Here is a 17,208-nt window from a genome sequence, read left to right on the forward strand (position 1 = left end):
TACAATCTGATACACGTAACACTTAATCGTATTTTTTTCATACACTGTGGAAACAGAACTTTCAATTGGTATCAGAGCTACCACTTGACGCTACTAAGTGAGATCCTGTTTTGTTTTGTTTTCAGAGTGAAAAGGGATTATGGAAGGAACAAATACTGTTTTCAGGCCTCCCGTGTTGGACGGATCAAACTATGCATTGTGGAAAGTAAAGATGAGGGTTTTCATAAAATCCATTGATGAAAGAGCTTGGCAACGTGTACTTGACGGTTGGAGTCCACCAAAACTCGCGGATGCTGATGGAGACACACGACTCAAACCTGAAAGTACATGGACTGTCGATGAAGTGCAAACTTCAAACTTCAATTCCAAGGCTCTCAATGCTATATTTTCATCTGTTGACACAAGGATGTTTAATCTAATCACCACTTGTGTATGCGCCAGAGATGCCTGGGAGATACTCCAGAAGCACTGTGAAGGATCTGCGAGTGTGCGTAAAACTAGGCTAAGGATGGTGACAGCAAAGTTCGAAAGTTTGAGAATGGAGGACAAGGAGTCTATCCTTGAGTATGACTGCCGGCTAAGACAACTCTCAAATGAATCACATGGCCTAGGAGATCCCATACCAAATGAAAGATTGGTGAACAAGGTCCTAAGATCTCTTCCTGAGAGATTCAATGTCAAAGTCTGTGCCATTGAGGAATCTAAAGACACTTCAAACATCAATCTGGATGAACTCATGAGTTCCCTAAGAATTTTTGAAATGAATCTTGATCTGCAGAAAAAGGATAAAGGGAAGACAATAGCCTTTGAAGCCTCAACCGAATCATATGAAGAAATTCTTCAACTATCTAAAGAGGTGGATAAATCTGATTTAGGTGAAGAATCTATCTCTCTTTTTACTAAGAAATTTGGTGACTATTTGAAGACTATGAGAGAAAAAAAGAAAATTGGACAAAAGTCTGAGCTGCCCAATAACTCCACATTTGCAAAATCACAAAAGTTTACTCCTATGAAAGGACAGTTTCGACCAAAGACCGAAGTGCAAATTCAATCTAATGTCAGAAACCTGGACTCGGTGCAATGTAGAGAATGCTCGGGATATGGACACTATGCCAATGAGTGTGCAAATCGTCTTAGGAAAAACAAAGGCATGACTGTCACCCTGAGTGATGAAGAATCTGAAGATGATCAAGGATCAAATGAATCTGAAAATCACACATCATTATCTACTGTGATCAAGGAGAAACGCTCAATGCAAATCAATCCTTTGGGTGTTGCCACAGGTGTTGCAATACCTGGTCGCAACACCTCTTCGAATCATGTATGTCTTAATTCTACAACCCTTAATGAATCAAGTCAGTCTGAAAATCAGGAAGAAGATGATGATGAGATCACTCTAGAAAGTGTGCAGACGATGTACGAAGAATTATATGAAGACTGGATCAAAAGAACCAAAGTAAATACAATCCTCTCCAAAGAAAATGTTGAGCTAAAGTCACAAATTTCGCGACTTGAAGTAATCTTAAGCAAGAAAGATTTGGAGCTATGCAAAGTCAAAGAGGAACTTGGAGAAGCAACTCAGATTCTTGCCAAGATGAATTCAAGTACATCCAAACTTGACTCACTTTTGATGATTGGACAGAATGATAAGGCTGGACTTGGTTATCCGAATAGTCTGTTTGAAACTGGAGAATCTTCCAATACTAAGGGAAAACAAACTGTTTTTGTCAAAGGAAGTGTTGAAACTTCAAATACTACACAAACTGAAAAGGGTGCTCCATCACAAGGGCGAATGTCTATCAAGAAGTCTAAATCCAGAAAGCGTCACTTCATCTGTCACTACTGTTTTAGACCTGGTCACATCAAACCCTACTGTTTTACACTTAGAGATGACTACAAAAGATGGGAATCTAAACAGGTGTTGCCACAGGCGTTGTACAACACTCGGCGCAACACTGTCAACAGGAAGGCATCGGTAAAAAAGGTTTGGGTACCAAAGACTAAGATTCAATGCTCTGTTATTTATACTTCATTAAAGACTAACATTGCAGGAATATGGTACTTTGACAGTGGCTGTTCACGCCACATGACAGGTTCTAAAGACCATTTGATTGACTATGTTGAACTAAGGAGTGGTCATGTGACGTATGGTGAAGGTGCTAAAGGGAGAATTGTTGGCAAAGGAACCTTGAATGTTGATGGACTGCCTAATCTGCACAATGTGCTTTATGTAGAAGGGCTTAACTCAAACTTAATAAGCATAAGCCAACTTTGTGATGACGGTTTGCATGTCAAGTTTGATAAAGACAATTGTGAAGTATTTGATAATACTAATACTCATATTTTGACAGGTATAAGGTCTGCTGATAATTGCTACCAACTTGGAGAAGACTTAGTATGCAATCATTCAAAGGTGAGCGAATTAAACTTGTGGCATCAAAAATTGGGACATGCAAACTTCAAGACATTAAAGAATCTTGGTAAGTATGATGCTGTGAGAGGTATGCCTAATTTATCTTCTGGAATTCCGTATGTTTGTGGTGCATGTCAAAAAGGTAAGCAAACGCGTGTTCCTCACCAAGTGTTGCAACACTTTGGGACAACACGGTGTCTTGAACTCTTGCACATGGATCTTATGGGTCCAATGGAAGTGGAAAGTCTTGGAGGTAAGAAGTATTCATGTGTTTGTGTCGATGATTTCTCTAGATTTACTTGGGTAAAATTTCTTAGAGAAAAATCCAACACATTTGATGCTTTTAAGAAATTACATGCTAAGATTACTAATCTACACAATCTGAGGGTTGGTAAGATAAGGACCGATCATGGCAAAGAATTTGAAAATTCACACTTTACATCATTCTGTGAAAAGAAGGGGATAACTCATGAATTTTCTGCCCCTAAGACTCCTCAACAAAATGGAATAGCCGAAAGGAAGAATAGGACATTGCAAGAAATGGCTAGGGTCATGTTGAGCTCAAAGAACATTTCAAAAAGATTTTGGGCCGAGGCCCTAAACACAGCATGTCATATTTCAAATCGTGTGTACCTAAGGAGTGGTTCTACTATGACTTCCTATGAAATCATCATGGGAAAGAGGCCAAACCTAAAGTACTTTCATGTGTTTGGATGCGTATGCTATGTTTTAAATGACCGTGACCATCTTGCAAAGTTTGATTCAAAAAGTGACAAGTGTTTATTCCTTGGCTATTCATCCAATAGTCGTGCATATCGTATGTACAATCTTAGAACAAGAACGACTATGGAATCTATTAACGTTGTTTTTGATGATCTTGCAGATCTAACAGGAAAAACAATTGAGGATGATGTTGATGGGCTACTGGACAAAGTTGAGTCACTGCCTAACACGGATGTTGTACCCGGTGTTGTAACACCTGCAACAACACCTGCACTGGCAGAATCACATGATGAACCAGGAGAGAATGCTTCAGATGATGATGATGTAACCAATGAAGGAACTGACATTCCTAGTAAGATCCAGAAAAATCATCCATCATCTCAGATCATTGGAGAAGCCTTTGGAGGAATGCAAACTAGAAGAAAGGAGAAAGTAGATTATCGAAAAATGATCGGACTAGTATGCATGACTTCCGTGTACTCTCAGGTAAGTCATTCTTGTTGTGTTTCTCTCATTGAACCTAAAAATATCAGCGAAGCCTTAAAAGATGAATTTTGGGTCAATGCGATGCATGAAGAACTTGAACAATTTGTTAGGAATAATGTGTGGGATTTGGTTCGTAGACCTGATAATGTTAATGTTATTGGAACCAAGTGGATTTTTAAGAACAAAACTGATGAATCTGGAATTGTTGTGAGAAATAAAGCCAGATTAGTTGCTCAAGGGTATACACAAATTGAAGAGATTGATTTTGATGAGACATTTGCCCCTGTTGCCCGAATTGAATCAGTCCGCCTTTTACTTGCCATTGCTTGCTACATGGGCATAAAACTGTACCAAATGGATGTAAAAAGTGCTTTCTTGAATGGCATTTTGAATGAGGAAGCTTATGTAAGCCAACCTAAGGGATTTGAAGATCCTCATCATCCGGACCACGTCTACAAGTTGAAAAAGGCATTGTATGGTCTGAAACAAGCTCCACGAGCATGGTATGGTAGGCTTACTGAATATCTGCTTGACTTAGGCTTCAAACGAGGTGATGTTGACAAAACCCTTTTTATTAAAAAGTCAAAGCATGATATTCTTGTGTGTCAAATTTATGTGGATGACATCATTTTTGGTGCCTCTTCTCAAAAGCATGTTGATGATTTTGTGAAATGCATGTCTACCACATTTGAAATGAGCATGGTAGGAGAACTAAGTTTCTTTCTTGGATTGCAAATCAAACAAATGCATGATGGTATCTTTCTGTGTCAATCCAAGTATGCTAAGAATTTGGTGAAGAAATTTTCTGCTGAGAACACTAAACACATGAAAACTCCAATGGGTTCGACTGAAAAATTGTCCAAAGACGATGTTGCCGCAGGTGTTGACAACACCCAGTATCGCAGCATCATAGGCAGTCTTCTTTACTTAAGTGCTAGTCGTCCCGATATCATGTTTAGTGTCTGTTTATGTGCTAGATACCAAGCTGATCCTAAAGTCACTCATTTAAAAGCTGTCAAAAGAATTTTGAGATATATTGCTGGGACAGTTGACTTAGGTCTATGGTATACCAAAGAAACAAACACCAATTTAGTGGGCTTTAGTGATGCTGACTGGGCTGGAAACCTAGATGATAGGAAAAGCACCACAGGTGGATGTTTTTATCTTGGTAACAACTTGGTGTCATGGTATAGTAGAAAACAAAATTGTGTGTCTTTGTCCACTGCTGAATCTGAATATGTTGCTGCTGCTAGTTGTTGCTCACAACTTTTGTGGATGAATCAAATGATTAAAGATTATGGATTCCTTAGTGACACCTTAATTGTTTACTGTGACAACTCAAGTGCAATTGACATTTCAAAAAATCCAGTTCAACACTCTCGAACAAAACACATAGACATAAGACATCATTTTATTCGAGATTTAGTTGAGAAGGGTATGATTCGTATGGAATTTGTTGGAACTGAAAATCAACTGGCTGATATTTTTACAAAACCAGTGGATTTTGAGAGATTTTCCAATCTTAGGAAGTCTCTCAGTTTGTGTGCACAATGATCACTCACGGATGTTGGCCTGGATGTGACAACACCCGTGGACAACACTCAGCATGCATGTGCATGTTATTTAGGGTGCTAGACATATTGCATTCATCCTGTTTTGTGTGAAGCCTGTACAAGTGAAGGATACTGAATGGTGTACTCTCTGTTGTGAATCAAAATTCCTTTCATAATTTTCTGAAGTGTGGTTTATGCTCAATCTAAGTCATTAAGTAGTTGAGAATGTTCGTGTAAAACATGATCTTGTTCAATATGAAAAATGACTTGGAAAAATTGTTGAGCAGACTGGTGAAAAATAGAAAAGAGGAGAAAATTAGAACATAAAAAATTGTGTAGAAGAAAATGAAAAAGGCTACCTAGAAGAGTCCAATGAAGACCGTTCTTCTAGAGTGGAAGCCATCACTTCTAAGTCAAAATACAGTTGGAAAAAGTTACCTAGAAGAGTCCCATGAAGACCGTTCTTCTAGAGTGGGAGCTACCATGTCTGAATTCAAAATGTTCTAGGAAGTTTGAGTACAATTTGGGAGTGTTGCCAGTCAGTGTTGCCAACACCCAAGTACAGACTGATCACAGTTTGATCACATGCATGTGCATCTATTTTTAATCATATTTTAGGCATAAATTTAAGACATTCTTTCTGATGTTTTTGTGAATTTATCACAACCAGTGGGCTATCAGTTTTTAATTCATGAAATACGAAGAAAACCCTAATCCATCTAATTTTGAATTTTTTTGATCTCTAACTGTTTGTGGGGTTAATTTGACGTGGCGTTTAATACTGTCTGAATTTTTTGTAATGATTGCACTGTCTCAGAAAGTTACCGTTGTGTAAAAACTGGTTTGGAAAGGTGCTGAAGTTTCGGCTCAATAGGATGTTACCGTTGGAGGATAGTGGTTAACCATATAAGAATGGGTGTTGATTGATTTAATTAATTATTGTTTCCCTCCCATTCTAAAATATCTTCTGCCCTCACTGTTCATCCTCTCTGCGCAATTTCTCTCGGCCCACAGTAATCTATTGTGCATTTCGAAGTTTTCTACTGCGTTCTTTCTTGATTTTCAGATGGCTGGATTCGACCCTCAAGATATCAGGAGTGAAATGGCTGCTAGCATGGGCGACAAATCACCTGACACAACACCCACAGCCGAAATCGGTGTTGCGGGTATGGAAATTGTGGTTGTACCCGAACAACCGACTCCTTTGGAAATTATCGCCCCGGGTGAAACTGGGAATGAAATCGATGTTGAGAATCCACCAGATTTTGAAGCCCTGAACAAGGTATTTCCCCCTGCACCTATGCCGCGAAGATCCAAGAGACAAGCAGGGTTTGATCCCGACTTCGTTCCTGTCAAGAAATCTCGAACCACTACTCCCTCAAATCTTTTGGATCCTGATTTCTCATCAGGAGATGACTCTGCTGATGATGATTTTGAGTTGGTGGCTCGCCCCAAACCAACAATTGCTGCTAAGGATACCTCTGGTGTTCAAAAGAAAACCCATGCTACTGCTCCTCAAAATGTTGCTGAGAAAGAACCCTCTGCCGAACCTGAGGAAGATGAACAATCTTTGGCCGAGTTTCTTGCTCAACTTAAAGATGAAAAGGCCGCCAAGAAAACGATTCCTGATGAAGATGAACCTGACCCCGAAATGATGAAGGAATTTGAACAAAATCAGCCTGGAGCTGCCACTGATTCCTCCTCATCCTCGGTATCTGATTTTGAGTCTGAGGAACAGGATGATGGTGAATCGGAAGATAGTGGGTCTGATGAAAGTGAGTCTTCCGAGGAAGTTGCTGCTGCTGATGTAGGTGTTGCCGAGGATGTTGCCGACACCAAGGACAACACTGACTCTATTGACTATGATCTCAGTCGTTCTCGCCCCAATTTTATTCTGAGTCTGCTCTGGAATTGTGGCCTCTATTTATTTCTCGAGAGCTGATTGAGGAGAAAAACATTGATGTTGACGCGTATGGGAAATATAATCTGATCGCATTCTTGAAGAAGCGAAAGCTGCTATCCACTGTCACCACTGTGATGCCCTACTGCCGCCGAGCTGTGTTGGAATTTTACTGCAATCTCTTGAGAAGTGTGGCAGATGAAGACTCGGTGAAGTATGGGAGAGTCTATGTTCGTGATCGCATCTACAACTTCTCACCTTCGGTGATCAATGCATTCTACCATACTCCTGATGTTGAGGAGGGTGAAGAAATACCTGACATCCATGCTGTCATTTCTGTACTCACTGGTGGCATGACCACAGTGTTCCCTGACCATCCCAAGAAGATGAGTGCGGCCAAACTCACATCCTTCTACTCTGTCTTGCACAAGACCTCGATCTGGAATTGGACTCCATCAACAAATTCATCTACGGTGACCAGATCGCAGGCCCTTGTGTTGTTTGCTATTGGCACAGGTCGTGCCTTTAACTTTGGGAAGCTGATATTCCAGAATACATTGCAATATGCTGAAGGGGACTTCAAGAAGACTAAGCTGCCTTACCCATCGTTAATCTATGCCATCTTGGAATCTCAAGGGTTCATTGCGAACATTGATGAAGACCTCTGCCCCGTTGGTGATTCCCTGAAGATTTCACCAGCTTACTTGAAAGGCACCAGAAAATTCGATTTACCTTGGGTGGATTTGAGTGTCGCTGCCGATGTTGGCCACACTGCTGAAACAACATCTGATTCTATGCCTGATTTGACTAACCTGCCACCTGCACCTCCTGCTGGTTATGTTACACTCGCTATCTCATACATTCGTGATCAAATCACCTATGGTCGACAACAAATGGCATTTGCTCGCCAACAGATTGACAATGCTCAAAAGACCATCGATCATTATGAAAACCAAGTGGCAGCTTATGAGCTTTTACTTGCTGTGAGTCTCCATTCTGGACAAAAAGGGGGAGTGGATGCTGATGCTGCTGGTCCCAGTGGTGGTCCCAGTGGTGTAAACAAGGCAGATGATGTTGACATTGACTCTGATGATGAGGATGTTGCTAATGAGGCTGATGTTGCTGATGAGGATGTGGATACTGTAGCAGATGATGATGATGGCAGTAATGAGTGATGATAATAATTGTTCGAAATGTATTATGATCTGCCCTGATTTGATTTGAATGTTATACATTGAATGTTGCAACATCTGTCACACAACATCTGTTTTTAACCACGCTTGTTTTCAGGGGGAGTCAACAGAAGTTGGCTGAAAGACTGGGTTGCTAACTCAGGGGGAGTTGAGCGTGTTAACTCAGGGGGAGTTGAGCCATATAACTATCTTTGATTTGTTTTGTCCAGAAAGGCAAAAAGGGAGAGATTGAAAGGAATTTATTCCTTGATATTCTTTCCTTATTTGAATATCTCTAGTATTTTGCCTTTCTAGATATAAGATTTAATATATGATATAAATCTAGGATTGATATGATACATGATATCTTTTAGAAGTGAAAATATCTCTAAGATGTGATATCCTTGTTTAAAAGAGTTTGTTTCCTAATAAACTCTTTTTCTATCCTTAATAGGGTTTGCGAAGAGATGATATATATAGAGATGAGATTTAATATTTTCGGTGCGCGAGAGACGAAGCTGCTAGGAAGAATTTCTGAGTTCAAAGATATCTCGTGCCATCGTTATTGTGTCGCTGTGAAGTGCTGACAACATTTGAAGACAACACCTAATCACTGTTTTGATTAGTGTGCTGATTTCTGAAGATTTTTCACTTCTCAGTTGATGCATCCTTTGAGTTTTTGGTTATACGGTTTGTTAGAAGTATAGGATGCAATTTGTCACTCGCCTATTTGAGGGAGTTGTTTTAGTCTTTCACTAGTATCGGTTTTTGTAAACTTACAAGTTTTTCTAGTGAATTGTTTTGCCCTGAGGCATCGCACAAGTACTTGGTACTTGTGCATAATTTACATCTTGTCTCGCATATTGTTTTTCAATTAAGTTATGTGTAATGTGTTAAACTAAAATTTCCGCTGCATGTTGTCGTGAGTGTTACAACACCTACAGACAACACCTACAATCTGATACACGTAACACTTAACCGTATTTTTTTCATACACTGTGGAAACAGAACTTTCACATTTCGATCTGATATGTGACAATCTGAGAGATTCTTCAGAGACCTATAGGCAAATTATTTTTTTATCAGTGATGTTGTGGACAAAATTTTGAACTGTATGTTAACATTTTCCCTGGAAAGGTACTGATTGATATTGGGATGCCTCTGTTCATAAAACAATAAGCTGTAAGACGTATTCAGTGATCGAGGGGAAAACTCGTTTTGTTTACTTTTCCTAGTTTTGGTTGTTACTGAAATCATCATAATTCTCCTTTTCAGATTCTGTATTCAGCAACTTAGAGGTTTGATAAGCTGAAGCAGTATGAATGCAAGCTGCTTTTGATTGTTTTCACAAGAACAAAGTTTGCATTACCTTTTGTGGAGTCATTACATGCAAATGAAATATTCATGATAGAAGATAATTAATTTTTTTGGGAGCAAATAACTTACATATAAGCTAAGAGTTCCTGGGGTAGTTTGTCCTTTTTTTTCCCCATTTTTTGAGCATGGCATAGTTTGTTTATGTAGAACAGAAAATAAAATTCTTCCCTCTCTCATTTATGTGCAGGACAGAATATCAATTATATGAAATGACATTTATGATATTTTTGGTTGCGTATCCTTCAGATTTTCTCAAAGGGACTTTCTTCACCTGTAATATTCCTGATGATAAAACACAGTACTCTTGTATCTGGTCCTTCCATGGATGGCACCCGAACTGTTGAATGGAAGCACCGTCCGCGGGTATCTGAAAAGGTAAGGACAATAGTAATTATCTGCCAAGTTAGGTCTTACCAATATTGCTTCTCAGTCACATCTGAAAGAATCAGATATAATTTGAGTTCAACAGGTTGATGTGTTTTCATTTGGCATATCACTGTGGGAGATTCGGTCTTGGGGAAGAACCTTACTCCAATATGCACTGTGGAGCAATAATTGGTAAACCAACATCTTAGTTGTGACTCAAGATCAATTTGTTTTATGAAATTTTGATGTTGATTGCTAAAAAGATAACAATGCTGAAGCATATAAAAACAAGTACATGATAAGGTGCATAAGGTATTGAAAATGCTACTGAAATATGGCTTAAATTTGACCAGCTTCTAGTCAAATAATATGGAGCACATACTCTTCTTTTATTCTCCAACATTCATGGCATAGTGGGTAAAGCAGTTGGATGACAACGTGGGCAACTTTGAGGGGCCAATGGGAGTGAAAACTAAATGAGAGTCAACTCCGAGTGTTCATTGGTTGTAACTGCATCCGAATTTACCCAGGGGATGAACCATGGGAGAAAGTCGTCCTCCCTTGGGATTTGTTTGTACCTATGTTAAACTCCCGCCCCCACCCCTTCCCCGGGCCGCCAACAAAAGAGAGAAAAACAAGAGCAACTCAGAATATGACTAAATTAATTTTGTCCATAAATAAGTCTCGGCATGTTTTCTAGTAAAGATGTCAAATGGACCAGACCGTCAGCTTAATGGTGGGTTGTGGGCCGGCCTTCTCAAACCGTCAAATTACACATAAAATTGGCTAGATCCACCCCGCTAACTAAAATAGGTGAGTTGGGTTAGTAACTTCCCAACCCACCAAAGACGAGTATCAAATTAGTTCATTTTGACATGTCTAGTTTCTACCATTCTGGAACAATGCAAAGTCGAATAAGATGGTACAAACTATAAATTTAGTTTGCGGACTTGATATGAACATGAAATTATTTTCTAATTATGCATCTAGTTGGAATCGTCAAGGATGCTCTACGAGCCCCAGTGGCAGAATAGTGTGATCCCGATTGGCGGAAACTGATGGAGCAATGCTGTCATTTACTGTCTATGTCTGCTGAACTTCAGGCTAAGGGGAACATGAACACAGTTCGGCTTAGTGGACCACATGTATATGTGGTTAAATTTGGGCCATTGATTCTATCATGGGGTAGTGCCCCTACATGTAAAATGGAATCAACCCCAATATCCCATCTCAAAAAAATACACTTTTTTTTGGGTACAAAATACGTGGATATCTACTTGTTAGCCACCTTGTGTTTCTCCAATTTGATTAGATTTACTGTGTTCTAAAACCGATGGTTGAGGTTGTGGAACCAAACATTCCAATTGCAATGGGAACCACTTGAATACGGTTTTGGTGCCTAATCTTCCGACTCTCGACGTTTTCGGTTCTGGTTTGACTTAATTTGAACTGGAATTTATTCGTTTAATTATTAGTAGTCAAGAAAAAAATAACGGTATACCTCGTGAGATAATAAAGCTAATTAAAGTTAATTATTCGATAATTAAATATTAAAAATATTATAAACATTTAAATTCATAAAATAAGATGAACACAACATCACCAACCAAAGTCAACATACAATGAATGTGTAAAGTTCAAAGACCATGAAAAATAAATAATATTCAACAATAGAAATTTATTTATTTTAAAAAAAGAAAGTAAGCAAGAAGGAAAAGAAAAGGTACAAATACATATAGAGCTAAAAACACAAGTCATAAACAAGCCTTCTAATTATTCTGCTCCCTTCAGTGAAAGAAGCCAACACTGCAACAAATCCAAGCAAATATTCCCTCATCTAGTTTGTCCATCCCTAATGTTCTTGCTTTATGCTTAGGGGAATCTCAAACTCGGTTTCACAGATCATACCCAAGACGATCTCACCATCAACCTGCAGATTGTCGGAGATTAAAGAAAAACGATATGGTTTGGTCAAAAACTACCTGTACTTCATTAAAGATATATTCTAATTTATGTTTTACATACAAAGAAAGAGAAATACCAGATCGATCAATCAGTAACTTCTGGTTGATCTTCATGGGACCGAGCACGTGTCAATCTCCTACGCCTTCTTGGGTTTGAAGAAGTGTCATCAACAGTATCTATGTTCAAATCTGGTATACCTTCTCTATTGTCTTCATCACGATCATCATCATTTTCTCGAATGCCTAATAAATTTTCACCCCATAGATAACGACGTCTTGAAAATGTTCCACCAGAACGACGGTGTCTATACAACATTCTTGACCTGCCACCTCTAAGCTCGGCTCCTGATTCCATCGAGCCAATCATATGAAACAAGAAGAATGTGCTTAACAACCGGCCTCCTTCACTGTCACCTCCACCATTATCCCTTTCACTAGAAAATCTATCACTGTTATCTAAAACATAATCACCAAGTACCATCGCACCGGGAATGGCTGATCGAATGGCACTGACAATATCGTCATGCTCTCTTTGGTGTTCAAGCCGACGCCATGCACTTTGTCTTGATGGGTCAACATCAGCTGGACGAACTGTTGGATGAAGATTTCTAGCATGCCTACGTAGCTCTCCGTAGTTGCCAAAGAATGAGCATGATTCATGGGAGCAGCTTCGAGTCTTCAGGTTAAGGTATTTTCTTGCATCTTCCACAACTTTCCAGCCCAAAACATCTCCTCGGCATAAAGGGCATTTTAGGTTTGTCATCTTCTCTGACTTCTCCATGTAGGTTTCATCTAGGTTAAGATTTTCCCATGATGTTGGATGTACATTTTCGAAATAAGGATTCACATTTTGGGAGCTATTTTGTCTTGATCCACCAGGTATGCCAACAAGGGTTGCAGAGTTGCCTGCAGTCAGAGAGACATCCACGTGATTCACACTGATGTCACTTGCAGTCGTCGAGTCTTCATTAGAAGTAACAATAGAATCAACATGTCCTTCATGTTCCAAACTCGGTGCAGACAATTTATCAGGATTATCTTCTCCAAGTTTTTTAAATCGATCCAAGCAATTTGAATGCCTGTAACTGGTATCACAAATGAAGGAGCGACAGCCATTGCCGTGGGAGCTGCAAATGAGAGAAACAGCATTGTGTGGGTGGTCCATGCATATTGGGCATAAAGCTTCATCCAATTCCTTGTTCAGAGCAGAGACATCTGCATCATTTGATATGCTTCTTTTTCTACTAGCCATCTATTTGCACTGTGATATGTTGCTATGATTAAATTCAGTAGTATAGTTGTTCTACATACATGCTGATGGAAAAAAAGAAACCGAAGAAACTTTATTCTATACTTGACAGTAGAGATGGCAAAGACAATAAGATTAAAAACAAAATACAACTAAACAAAACATTCTCGTTATCAAAGTTATTAAAGGCCACAAGTGCACATGAGGTATAAGCAGAAGGTGCACAAGTGCTCTCCAAGTATAAGCATGACCCTTGAGACAACGTGGGTGCCTTTCAAAATTAAGGGTTTATGGTTAATGCGAGCTCCAAGAATTTCAGGTGCTTGCTTCACATTGAAGGAGCGCACTTCACTGAAGGGCTGTGCAAGCCAAGGAGCATAGCTGAACCATACCGCATCTTGAACCTTGGCACACCCCTCGCAATCTACTAACATCTCAACTTGTGATGAAGATATGACAGTTCTACCAACTAGCTACCGAATATCAGTTTTAGATAGATGTAACCAACTTACCTGTGTTGATATAGAATCCAAGAAGTCTGCAGATAATAACAGAACTATTTACACGTGCTCTTGCACTTACAGATAGAAAAGATCTTAACTAATTCATCAAAACAATCATAGCTTCACCAATTTGAAACCGAAATGTGCATTGAAAGTCTAAACACCATATTAGAAAAACTTCCAACATGCACTATGACCGTACTACACAGGATTTTTTAAAGGAAAACTCCTTAGTTTACACAAGTATCGATGGTGGAAAACTTAAATCTTTTCCACCCTTACTAAGAGGTTATCATAAGCAAAAGAAAATAATCAGAGATAAAAGAATGGCTAAAAAAAAGTGGTGGCACCAAATCTTTCAACAAGCAAATTTATGAAGTCAAAACGAAAAAAAAAGTTATGCTCAAAACATTTTGTAGGCGATAGCATAATATTGGGAAAGCAGCCAAAGGAATAACTCCAGAACATCACAAGTCACCATCACACCCCTGCCAATATCCGTAACAAACTCAAGGCGCATGTTAACCTATATTAAAAACTTCTCAACTAGAACTATGACAGCCAAATATCAGTTAAATGTCCAAGTACAAAGATGATCCAATAATCATAAGCTTTCAGTAGATATAGATAGAGCCAAATCATCGATCACAATCTCTACCCAAAAAGAGTTCCACTTATATGTGGATTTACCTTGATATATGACGGAGAATAACTTACCACTTCTACTTATGCACCAGAGGACAGCTACTATCCCAAAAAACAATCAGCTGAGAGACGCAAGGATCAGAATACTCCATTCCCCACCCTTAGGCGGCCAGAAAAAGGTAGAAGAGGCATAATTTGAAGTATAAAACAATTTAAAGAGATGCAGAAATTGAATGTGTTAAGTTGACAACACTGACAAAACAAAGTAAGATAGTTTAATATTCTGACAGTAAATCAACACGAAAAATTGTATTTTGGATCATAGACAATCAGAATACGGTATATCAGCCATTACATTTGTACTTACCGGTAAAAGTGCACTGAAATTTCTCTTTTTTACTGGCAGCTTCAGTATTGCATAACACAGGATTGATTTTATCAAACGAAATATCAGTATCTTTAGTTGACTTTATAGCATATCAGATTGCAACTGGGCACGAGCATAAATCAATACAATTCAGAAATGAACAGGTGTAAAATCTTGAGGATTGAAAAGGCTTCAAATAAAGAATAATTGGCTATTTCTTGGCCACGGACACCAATGAGTCCCGCAACCTGCAGTTGTATTGTGGGACAATAAATGGTCATTTGCGGACAATCCAGCATCACATCAAACATAAAACAAGCAGAATATACAGAATAAATGCCCCAAATAAAAAGCACAACACAAACCAGGATGCAAACATGAAAACACTAAACTTTACATAATTCAAAATACAAAACCAGCAAGTGTGGCGAGTACATCACAACAACATTAAAGCAACCCTTAGATCTGGATGAGCAATTCTGCGTTGAAATCACATCAATACAGTTACAGGTCAAATTTGACAGTCCTAAAAGTTTTGCCATCAATTTCCCAAAAAAAAATACAGCCTTTCCAAAATCCCCAAAAGTTCAAGAACCCAGACATCAATTTTCAACCATCAATTATACCCTCTTGATCCTCACTTAACCCCACAAACCTTAAAGATGGTAAAGATCCTCCCTTTATACAAGACACCCATCAATCAATAAAACCAGACAAATTAAACGACATATCACATAAACATAACATAGACACCAACCGATCAAACCAGAAAGCATCTGATTAAAGTAATCAACAAAAGAATCCCCCCAATCAAAGATTTCAAGAAATTAAAGGTACGGAATTACAATTAGGAGAAATTAAGGTCCGTCTTTAGTCCTTTGATTGTTTGATTGAATTTTGCAGGGGTTAATTGAATTCACAAAATAAAAAAAAAAATTCGGTAGAAAAAAAAAAGAGATTGTGTCCGCTGAAAACGGGTTGAAGAAACTGTAAGGTTTCGTATGAGGTTTTCTCATATCTGAAAATAATGGGGCTTTTATGTAAAGGACAAGAGAGCACGGTGAAGGTAAAATTCATGGGGGTAATTTGCGATTTCAAATAATTTCAATCACAAAAACAGAGTGATTATTGATTTTTTCATAAAAAAAATTCGATTTTGTGTTTTCAAACTCAGATTTTGCTTTAGTTTATGTTTAATTTAATCGAAATTCAAAAATTAGAGTAGATCTCTTATGAGACGGTCACACGAATCTTTATTTGTGAGATGTGTCAACTCTAACGATATTCACAATAAAAAATAATATTCTTAGCATAAAAATTAATATTTTTTCATGGATAACCTAAATAAGAGATCTGTTTCACAAAATACGACTTGTGTGAGATCGTCTCACAAGTTTTTGCCCAAAAATTGACGGGACACTGATTCAGATTCTACAAAAGTAATTCGAAACAATTTAGGATAAGAATCAATTATTTATTAAACATAATCAAACTTTTCATTTCGTTTTTCCATTTTTGTTTTCAAATGTAAATAACTTTTAATTTTAATTTTTTTATAATTTATAAATTTAATCATTTTTTTTAAATCATAATCTATTACAAACACGGTCTTACTTAACTACCTAGGAGGAAAAAAATACCCGGATGTGATGGTTTATTTCATCCTACCTATGCGGGCATTGTCCCCATGATAGGATGGATGGTCAAGATTTGTCCATGTATATGTAGGACCCACTTTTTTTTTTTTTTTGAAATTGTATGTTTGGCAAGATCTTGGTCATCCATCCTCTCATGGAGGCAATGCCCACATGAATAGGATCTCATTAACCGGATGTGACTCGGAAAGAACGAATACTTATAAAATCGAGTATATGACGTTCGGGAATCCGGTGATCTTCAATATTTTTAAATTGATGATATGGTTTGTGATCAAATATTATTATACAGTATGATTTGACAATATATAATATACTATTTTTTTTTAATTTATATTGGTTTTGATTAATAGTGGAGAAATGACTTGATATTAGAAATTATGCTCAAAGTTTTTCTACAAGAAATATAAATAATGTATTATTAGATGTAGTGAATATGATATAATTGTAAATAGCCGTCAATTACAAAGTTAAGCAAATAGGAAGAAAATTCACCATTCATCCAAACAAACGATGAAGAGGAAGACAAAGTAAAACGAGCAATATGATGTGCTGTTTTATTAGTCGATCTACATTCATAAATAATCTCAAAATCATAGGTGTTTTCATGTTCTTTATTATTTCTGCCGTAAAATATCCAATATAGCCAAGATACTCTTGATTGGTGGTGACTGCCTGCACCGCCAAAAGTGAATCTGATGTAACTTGAACATCTTGAAAACATTTCTCATAAAGCAGTTTAATGTCTTCTCGGATTGCCAGGAGTTCACCATGGGCTAGAGAAATTGGTTGATTAATTTGTTTCCCAAATGCCAATAGTAGCCGGTCTTGAGTG

General features: G+C 38.0%; 1 protein-coding gene across 5 annotated transcripts; it reads right to left on the reverse strand.

The window, feature by feature from the left end:
* Window positions 1-11,620: 11,620 nt before the first annotated feature.
* On the reverse strand, window positions 11,621-15,779 carry LOC140830471 (uncharacterized). 5 transcript variants are annotated; one of them, XM_073193807.1, is made up of 3 exons: window positions 14,719-15,777; window positions 12,032-13,228; window positions 11,621-11,920 (listed from the first exon to the last, which is right to left on the reverse strand). In XM_073193807.1, the coding sequence occupies exon 2, from the start codon at window positions 13,204-13,206 to the stop codon at window positions 12,040-12,042; it is 1,167 nt and encodes a 388-aa protein (XP_073049908.1). In that variant the 5' UTR covers window positions 13,207-13,228; window positions 14,719-15,777; the 3' UTR covers window positions 11,621-11,920; window positions 12,032-12,039. The 5 variants fall into 5 exon arrangements, with proteins under 5 accessions (XP_073049908.1, XP_073049906.1, XP_073049907.1 ...); XM_073193805.1 differs by having other exon boundaries at window positions 12,032-14,966; window positions 15,564-15,776; XM_073193806.1 differs by having other exon boundaries at window positions 12,032-13,215; window positions 14,719-15,776.
* Between the last annotated feature and the right edge of the window lie 1,429 nt (window positions 15,780-17,208).

Source organism: Primulina eburnea, chromosome 4 (genome assembly GCF_022965805.1).
Source record: "Primulina eburnea isolate SZY01 chromosome 4, ASM2296580v1, whole genome shotgun sequence".
NCBI classification, from domain to species: Eukaryota; Viridiplantae; Streptophyta; class Magnoliopsida; order Lamiales; family Gesneriaceae; genus Primulina; species Primulina eburnea.